Below are 9,657 nucleotides of genomic sequence, written 5' to 3'. Positions count from 1 at the left end.
TCTGTTTTACACATGGTTGAATTGGGGGTGTTTTGCATTAGGTTTCTTTCTTTAACACTGATCATCATCATTTTCTGGGCTCTAACCTTTATTTTAAGAAAGTGTTAGTCGCCCAGTCATGTCCGACTCTTTGCGACCCTATGGACTGTAGCCCACAGGCTCCTCTGTCCATAGAATTCTCCAAGCAAGAATACTGGAGTGAGTTGCCATTCCCTTCTCCAGCAGATGTCTGACCCAGGGATCGAACCCCAGTCTCCTGCATTGCTTCCAGATTCTTTACCATCTGAGCCACCAGGGAAGCCAATTTATTTTAAATGGTCGCTTATATTGTCTTAGGCTTGGCAGTGATTTACATAAACATCGCCCATTTAAAAAAAAATTAGATTTCTTCTTTGTATGCAAAGCTAGGCTATTTTCATTTTTTTTCCTGGGATAGGAAAAGAAGAGAAAATTAAGGAACTATTGCCTTTGATGTGTCAGTGTTTTAACTGATCTCATTGAGACCCTTTATCATAACTTTGGGGTCGATATTATTTAATTCTATTTTACAGAAGAGGAAACAGGCAGGCCAGGGTTAAGTCACACCCAAGGTCACACAGCATCACCCAAGGTCATACAGCAATTTTATTGGCAGCATTGGGACTGGAGCCAAGTTTCCCGACTCGAGCTACCTTATTTATATTACAGTCTTCAGACTTAATGGCCTTTGCAGATGGCCTTGCTGCTGTCTCCTCTGTCCTCTTCCTTCCAGTACAGACAGGCACTTCACAGCCGCTCGTGTTCCAAGTGGCACAGAGTGAGCTGTCCTTACCTATATCTCACCTTGCAATGCCGTGTCCTAATGTCACCCCAGAACCCCCTACACGGGGCCCTTCCTGTGGGAAGACCGGGAAGGCCTCGTGACAGGGCCTCTCCCCCCTCCAGACCTCTCTGCCACCTCCCTTTTCGTGGTGGGTTGTAGCAGCCTTGAGGACATATTGGGTCGGGCTCCTAGCGAACAGAAGGTGGACCAAATGTTCCAGGACTCACCTGGGAATGAAGCCAGTCCAGGTGGGGACTGACCCTGAAACAACTTGGGGCCCTTGGTGGCCCTCTTCCTCAAGGAGGCTCAGTGGGCCACCCTCAGTCCAGCCCTGTCCTTTGGGCCTTTGTTTCTCCCAGCATCCTGTGGTCTGCCTGCTCTAGTCCTGCTCACTGGCCCAGATCTCATAACCTCAGAGCTGGAAGTGACGTCAGAATGTACATATCCAACTCTGCCTTTCTCTTTTGTCTTATCAAATACATTTTTTAGGCTTTTTTTTTTTTTAGGGGGGGCGGCGCTGTACTCTGTGGCTTGTGGGATCTTAGATCCCCAACAAAGACTGAAGCCAAGCCCTAGGCAGTGAAGGTGATAAGTCTCTTCTTTTTTTTTCCTTTTAGACTTTTAATTTTGAAATGATTTGAGGTTTCCAGTTGAGTCACAGAGATACTACAGAAAGTTCCCAGTTAGCCTTCATCTAGCTTCCTCTCATGGTAACATCTTAAATAACCATGGTGGTGGTGGTACTAAATTGCTTCAGTCGTGTCCACCTCTTTGCAACCCTATGAATGGTAGCCTGCCAGGCTCCTCTCTCTAGGCATAATCCTGGAGTGGGTTGCCATGTCCTCCTCCAGGGATTCTTCCCAACCCAGGGATCGAACCCTTGTCTCTTAACATCTCCTACATTGGCAGGTGGGTTCTTTACCATTAGCACCACCTGGGAAGCCCATGTACCCAGGGTACAGTGATCAAAATATAAGAAATTGATACTGATACAACTCTATTAACTAAGCAACAGACTTAATTGGGCTTTCACCAATTTTCTGTTTGAGGATCCACCCATCTTCCTTACAGGTGGCCTGGAGGGTAGATGTGGCTCCCTCAAGGTCACTCGGGAAGCTAGTGGCAAGGCACAGGTTGAAGTTGGGCCTCCTCGTCCCAGTGCCCTGGCCTGCTGCCCTCCTCACCCTTCCTGCTTTGTCCAGGGCCAGGGCTGCTGCTCCTTAAAAGAACTAACTTTACAGACACCCTTACCCCACCTTGCTTGCCCCGCCCAACTCTGAGGTTGCCTACACTGTCTTTCTGCACACGTGCTCACATGCACATGCGTGTCCACAGGCCCTGAAATGGCTGGCCCAAGCCTGGCTCCTGTGGGCACTGGAAGCACTGCACCGCAGGGCCAACCAGTTCAGCCACTTCTGTCCACTGGGCTGCATGCAGCCACCCACACAAGCCAGTGCTCTAGCCTCTGTGGGAATGGAGGACGCAGAGCACACTTGATGGAGCCCTACCTTGGTTTCAGGTTCTAGAGGTTTCTATCTCAGCCCCTCTCCCTCCCTCAGCTTTTCCAGTTCTGCCTTGGGGCCTCTCCTGTCTCCATCTGGTGTGTGCCCTCTGACACCTGGAGACAGTCACTTTCTATTGTCCTTCTCAGCATCTCTGAAGGCCTGGTAAAGAACCCTCCTGCCAATGCAGGAGACATAAGAGAGGCGGGTTCTATCCCTGGGTCAGGAAGATACCCTGCTGGAGGACATGGCAACACACTCCAGTATTCTTATCTGGAGAATCCCATGGACAGAGGAGCCTGGCGGGTTACAGTCCATGGAGTCGCAAAAAGAGTCGGACATGACTGACATGGCTTAGCATGGCACAGCACAACCCCCTCTAGGGCCTTCCACCCATGGGTCCCTTCACTGTTTACAGCTGGTTTTCAAGTTTCTCTCATGTGCTTCCCATCACAGGGGTGATTAGGTCCACTCAACTGGCGAGGAACGCTTTGCCCAGTGATAATGGGGAGAGTGGAGCCGCGGTTTGCCACAGCCTTTGCTCTTCCAGGCAGTTAGGCTGTCTGGTGTTTATCTTAGGCCGCCTCTGAGGCTTTCAGAGCCCTGCCCAGACATGATCTCACTCTCTCTCAAATCATCCCTGGGAGGCAGAAGGGAGTCTGGGATGAATGCTGTCCCCATTTCACAGATGTGAAAATAAAGGTCTAAACACACACACATACATGCATGTGTGCCCGGCAAATACGTGGAAAAGTTGCTTTGCAGTCCTGGGAGCCTGATTTCAGCCCTGTGAATTCAGTTGTTTGGAACGTTTGAGGTCTTGGATGGGGTGGGGGTGGCAGCGTTCACAAGTGCCTCACAAGATTGCAGCTCCCCCAGGGATAACCCATAGCTTAATCCAGTGCCCTGCCTCCAGGGACCTTGCAGTCAGTTTAGTATTTGAGAAGGGCCTAAGGAGGCTTAGCTGGTGTGGCTGGAATTCCCTAGACTAAGGTCTAGTTCATGGTGGTCCTGTAGGCACATTTCATAAAAGTGAGCCTTTGTTTGGTAGCCACAAATGCTGTGGCCAGGAGAGCTCAGCCTGGAGCGTTGCTGGGTTGCTTAGGGGTGGTGACCCACACTGGACAGTCCACAGAGTTCCTCTCATGATGGCTCACCTTCCCGGCAGTCCTGGGAAGGAAGAGCTGTTAGCAGCTTATTGTAGAAAACAACAGAGACATCACTTTGCCAACAAAGGTCCATATAGTCAAATCTATGGTTTTTCCAGTAGTCCTGTATGGATGTGAGAGTTAGACCATAAAAAAAGCTGAACGCCAAAGAACTGATGCTTTCAAATTGTGGTATTGGAGGACTTCTGAAAAGCCCTTGGACAGCAAGGAGATCAAACCAGTCAATCCTAAAGGAAATCAACCCTGAACATTTATTGAAAGGACTGATGCTGAAGCTGAAACTCCAATACTTTGGCCACCTGATGTGAAGAGACAACTCACTGGAAAAGACCCTGATTCTAGGAAAGATTGAGGGCAGGAGGAGGGGACGACAGGATGAGATGGTTGGATGGCATCACCAACTCAACGGACATGAGTTTGAGCAAACTCTGGGAGATGGTAAAGGACAGGGAAGCCTGGTGTGCTGTAGTCTGTGTCTCACAAAGAGTCGAACATGACTTAGCAACTGAATGACAGCAAGAAAGATAAGGAAACAGGCCCACAAAACGGACCCACAAACAAGTCCCTGACACTATTAGGGCACAGAATCAACCAGGGAGCAACGGCTGGGCATCCAACTCCAAGTCCAATGCTTAGCTCCACCAAGCTACTGTCCCCACAAAAAGAGACATAACCAAAGCCAGGAGGAGGGAAAAAGGAGCCCTCACTGGGACTGGGGAGCTCAGACTTGTCTGGTTTCAGCTTTTGCCTTCCTGTCCTGAGAAGAGGTTAAAGGAAGGAGGAAAGGTCAGGCTGGGGGAGAAGGAGCTCCTGAAATCAACCCACACCCTACTCTCAACAGACCAGAACCCCACCAACGTGGTGGTGGCGGGGGTAGGGGGCGGTAACAACAAAGTTGAAGGAGAAGTACCCATCCCCTGAAGGGGAGAGGGACCTGACTCTGCTTAGGACATGCAGCGGACTGGGGACCGAGACAAGGTTGATGACGGCTAGGCGCACTGATCTCTGCCCCAAGTTCTGCCTCCATGGCCAGGCACACCCTGACCATCCCAGCTCTGCAACCTCCCTCCTCTGAGCGCCTGCAGCATCTCATGCCCGAACCAATTTTTTGAACCAATCTTGTAACTCGCCTTATAAGTCAGCTGGCTTTCCATTATTTGTCTACGTCCACCTTTCCAACTAGATCAGAATCTCCTCCAAGGCAGGAGCTCTTGTCCTCCTTGCCACGTGACAGCCAGTACTTTCGCAGTAGAGAAATAAGGTTATTTGGGAAGTGTCATTTAGGGCAATGCCGTGGTTTGTTTACAAGTGCTGGACACTGGGTCCACGCCGCGGGCCCGGTGACGTCTTCGGGTTTGTGATGTCACCGTCGCTGGCTGCTGCGCCACTCCGCAGCCTGCGGGCAGGTGACGTCACCGTCGGAACCCGTGCAGACAACTGCGCGCTGGAGGAATTAGCTATGCGGGCGGCCTGAGATGCCGGGCAAGGGGAGGAACCGATGCAACGGCAGACGCGGTGGGGCGTCCGCACCGCCAGGGCTGGGCGCCTAGCCCCCTTATGGACTGGCTCCGCCCCCACCGTGACCTTTGCGCGCCAGCCAATCCGAGCCGGCCGCTGTGACGCGCAGCCTATCAGCGTCCACAACACGCCGGGCTCTTCCGTGTTCGCGAGTGCACCCGACCCGAGTCCTCAGGGGGAGGGGGCGAGGCCGACGGGCCCCACTGTCACCCACGTACATCCCACCCGGCCCGGCAGATCTGCGGTTCCCGGCCCGCCGCTTCTCGGAAGACCTTATGGCTTCGGAAGGCCTGAGAGGGGCGCTGACGGCCGTGCTGGGGGGCCGGGGGCTGCTCGTGCAGAACTATGATTCGGGGCCGGCTGGGGAGCCGCCGGCGCCGGTGCGGCTGCGGAGGAATGTCTGCTACGTGGTGCTGGCCGTGTTTCTCAACGAGCAGGTGAGCGTCCGCCCGTCGGGCCCACCGCCCAGGTCTCGGGCTCGCAGCCAGCCCCGGTAGGGAACAGAGGACATACCGGCAACAGCCACAGCCTCCTGGTGTGTGGCTCTTCCCAGTTTTGCAAAGCACTTTCACACTTAACATCTGAGTCTTGCGCAGCGCAGCCCTGAGATCCTCCCAACGTACGTGGGAGGAAACTGAGGTTCACGAACCTGTTTAACCCCACCAGGCCTCAGTTTCTTGAGGGGAGGCTGTCTTACTCTTCTTCCATTCTCCCCGGAAGCTAGCGCGGTGCCCGCCACAGAGTGGGCTTAAAAACCAGTCCAGTGCTTCAGAGGCCTCCCCTGGGCCCCATGGGCAGTAAGTGCACAACTTTTGCTTACACCCAGGCCTCTGACCCCCTGTTTGTTGCTCTGATTGGTGTTGATCCCTGTACATGGTGCGGTAACATCAGCTAGAAGGGGTCAGAGCCATAGGTAGGAGTTGTTTGGGGTGTGTGTCAAAGCCTAGACAGGCCACAAGGAGTTTATAAACCATGAGGGGAGGTGAGAGATATATTGTGACTTGTGCAGACGCGAATCAGTGTAACCCTCCCTGGAGGCCTAATCTCCAGCCCCTGAAGCAGCTCCCAGGATTCTTAACCCTTTTCTGAAATGGAAACTTGAATGCAGAGAAAGATGAACTGCAGAGACCGCTGCAGTCCCCAAACCCAGGGCCAGTCCCCTGGAGAATTCAGCAATTTTAGGGTGGCCCCTGGGATGTGGGTATTGAGCAATTATATCTGAGATTGGAGCTGAACCCAGAGCAAGTGAAGGCTGCTGGCTCTGCTGCCCGCCTGGAGCTCCCATCCCAGCTATGGTGGGCAAGGACCCTTTCTCTCCTCCTCAGGATGAGGTGCTACTGGTCCAGGAGGCCAAGAAGGAGTGCCGTGGGTCGTGGTACCTTCCTGCGGGGCGGATGGAGCCTGGGGAGACCATTGTGGAGGCGCTGCAGCGGGAGGTGAAGGAGGAGGCCGGGCTGCAGTGTGAGCCTCTGACGTTGCTGTCTGTGGAGGAGCGGGGCCCCTCCTGGATCCGCTTCGCATTCCTCACCCGCCCCACAGGTATGGCCCAGCAGGTGGCAGCGTGGGCTGAGGGCAGTAGACACCGGTCCCCCAGCTTGTACTCAGGTGAGATGAACCCCTAGTCTGGCTAGTATAACCCTGGCATCTCCAGATTCCAGACTGAACACTTGATCCTGGGCCTCCCCGCTGGGTCACAGCTGGAACCCTGGGTAGCCCTTTATTCTACCAGGCCCAGCACTTCATTCAACATAGACCTTTTCTCCCTCCCTGTCCCCTGGAGAAGGAAATGGCAACCCACTCCAGTATTCTTGTTTGGGAAATCCCATGGACAGAGGAGCCTGGTGGGCTACAGTCTGTGGAGTTGCAGAGTTGGACACAACTGAGCACATCCCCTGCATCTCCCCCAGGTGGAATTCTCAAGACTTCCAAGGAAGCAGATGCAGAGTCCCTACAGGCTGGCTGGTACCCACGAACCTCACTGCCTACCCCACTGCGGGCCCAGGACATTCTTCATCTGGTCGACCTCGCTGCCCAGTATCGCCAGCGAGCCAGGCACCCTCTCCTCCTTCCCCAAGAGCTTCCCTGCAGTCTGGTCTGCCAGCGGCTTGTGGCCACTTTCACCAACGTCCAGACAGTGTGGGTGTTGGTGGGCACAGTGGGGACGCCTCACTTGCCCGTCACCGCCTGTGGCTTCGCTCCCATGGAGCAGAGGGGCGGCATCAAGATGGCCGTCCTGCGGCTGCTACAGGAGTGTCTGAGCCTGCACCACTTGGCAGTAGAGACCCAGGGGTTGCTTGGACTGCAACATCTGGGCAAAGACCTAACGGATGGTATCTGCATGAACGTGCTGGTCACCGTGGCTTTTCGGAATCCAGGCCTCCAAAACGAGCCCCCAAAGGTTCGGGGTGAGAACTTTTTTTGGTGGAAGGTGGTGGAGGAAGACCTGCAAAACCAGCTTTTACAGCGGCTTCGGGACTCGTCTGTCGTCCCAATCAACAGATAGGAGGAGGCCGTCGGTGGGCTGGAGCGGGGAATTCCTGCTTCCGGAGGAAGTTTTTGCTTTGGAGCGGGGCAAGGGCGTGGCAGTCAGAGATCTTGCATGGGGACCTGGGCAGTTCTCCTGGTTCCCAGGGGAACTGCCCTCTCTTGTCACCATGGAGCAGGTCCCTGCACAGCACCCAAAGGGACAGTGCCTTCAACTGAACAAGGAGTCCAGAGCTTGGGGACCCAGTTGCCCTGAAGTTCCGATGAGGGCAGGACTCCCTAAGGGGACGTGAGGACCTTCGGGACCTGAGGTGGCATTTCCTCATTTTCTGTGCCTTTGCCAGATGCTAGGCACTTAGAACATGGAATGGATGTGGGGGAGGTCATTCCAAGGGAGTGGGTGCCTGGCTGAGTAAATAGGTGTTACTAACTTTGCATTCCCACCTATGTTTCTGTGGGTCAGACTTGAGCTGGAAGGGGGAGCTGCTATCAAGAGAAGCTCCTCCGCTCATCCCATGTAAACCACACAGGCCTTCCCAGACACCAGGTGACCGGCTGGCAGACTTCCTTTGTCCACCACAGCTTGGCTCAGACCTGCCAGGTATGTGGGCACATCCCCTCCAGAGTCTGAGCAGTGAGACGCCCAGAAACTTCAGGTGGGCGAGGAGCTGTGAGAGCTGCCCGTCTCTTTTCTCCTTGAGCTTCTCTGAGGGATCAGAGTCGCTCCGCCCCCAGGCTCATTCCTGCCTCTGCCCTGGTACAACTCCAGCCCAAAGCCAGACCAAAACCCTCTCTTCATTCCCCTTAGCTCAGCTGAACCATGGTAGGAATTTTTTTTTTTTTAAAGAACTTTACTGAAGTTTAAGGGAAAACCAAAGGGAATGAAGAAACATGTACTGACTGCTATACATGCATCACTGGATGTACAGTTTTGGTTCTGAGCAGGGAAAATACTTGGCTGGGTTTCCCTTCTGAAGTAACTCCACTCTGACGCCCAAGGACCAGGACAACCTCAGAGGCCCCCTGCCCTGCCTCTCTGGGCTGCCATCTTGTTTTTCTGACCTCTGGAGCTGTGCTAGGAACCCTTGTTCCCTCCAAAGACTGTCTTCCAAATGAAGGAATCAAACCCTTTTATCCTAGATCCCTTCTCTTAGTGTCTGAGGGACCCACCGGTCTGTAAGCACACTGGACAGTGACTTTTACTTCCATTATTTAGCCTATTATTAATAGTAGTTTTCAACCCTTCCCTGGTGGCTCAGACAGTAAAGAATCCACTTGCAATGCAAGAAACCTGGATTCGATCCCTGGGTCGGGAAGATCTCTTAGAGAAGGGAATGGCAATCCACTCCAGTATTCTTGCCTGGAGAATCCTGTCCATGCAGAGGAGCCTGACGGGGTACAGTCCATGGGGTCAGAAAGAGTCAGACACGACTGAGCACCTAACTCTTGCACTTTCAACCCCAGGTGCCCACTAGAATCACCTGGAGAGCCTTAAAAGAACAACTGTGGGTGCGCCCTCAGAGATCTGATTAACTGATAAGAGGGTGGGACTGGGGCATCGGTATTTTTAAAAGCAGCCCAAGTGACTGGAACATGCCAGGAGGTGAAAGCCACTGATCAGCCCTCCCTCTTGCCTTGCCTGGAGGACTCTTGGTGACCCTCCTCCCCAGAGGATCTCCACGCACTCAGGGACTAGATTCTTTTAAATTTGAGGCCCAGGACTTCCCTGGTGTCCACACCCAATGCAGGGGGCACGGGTTTCATCCCTGGTCAGGGAACTAAATCCCACACACTGCACAGTGCTGCAAAAAATAAAAATCAGGCCCACTGTTCACCACTAAAGCAGTCATCTTTCACAACACAAACCCTGCAAAGAAGACTTGTGCACGGATGCCCCAGGTGGCCCATTCCCTAGAGTATCTCTGGAGCTGCTGGCTCTCAGCTGTAGGCAGGCCAAGCAGAAATAGAGCTCCCTGCCCAAGAGAGGCCGGTTTCCCGGTTTCTGGCAGGCGCTGGGGGAACATCACATTTGCGCTGCCAGAGCCTGCCCCTGTTTACCACCAGCCCCAACCACACACACACTCCCCTCCCTCTGCTCCTGTGCTGGGAGAGAAACTGAATTCGTCTTCCTTAGGGAGGAAGATGTGCCTGAATGAGCAGTGAAGCCCTAGGCAGAAGGACA

General features: G+C 53.7%; 1 protein-coding gene across 2 annotated transcripts; it reads left to right on the top strand.

Moving 5' to 3' along the window:
* The first annotated feature begins 4,874 nt into the window (after positions 1–4,874).
* On the top strand, positions 4,875–8,609 carry NUDT18 (nudix hydrolase 18). Of its 2 annotated transcripts, none has more exons than XM_061426949.1 (3): positions 4,875–5,428; positions 6,317–6,596; positions 6,899–8,609. In XM_061426949.1, the coding sequence occupies exons 1-3, from the start codon at positions 5,267–5,269 to the stop codon at positions 7,492–7,494; spliced, it is 1,038 nt and encodes a 345-aa protein (XP_061282933.1). In that variant the 5' UTR covers positions 4,875–5,266; the 3' UTR covers positions 7,495–8,609. The 2 variants fall into 2 exon arrangements, with proteins under 2 accessions (XP_061282933.1, XP_061282934.1); XM_061426950.1 differs by having other exon boundaries at positions 4,882–5,428; positions 6,317–6,530.
* The last annotated feature ends 1,048 nt before the right edge of the window (positions 8,610–9,657 follow it).

The sequence above is a fragment of the Bos javanicus genome, chromosome 8 (assembly GCF_032452875.1).
Source record: "Bos javanicus breed banteng chromosome 8, ARS-OSU_banteng_1.0, whole genome shotgun sequence".
In the NCBI taxonomy this organism is placed as follows: domain Eukaryota; kingdom Metazoa; phylum Chordata; class Mammalia; order Artiodactyla; family Bovidae; genus Bos; species Bos javanicus.
This window is presented reverse-complemented; position numbering and strand designations above follow the sequence as displayed.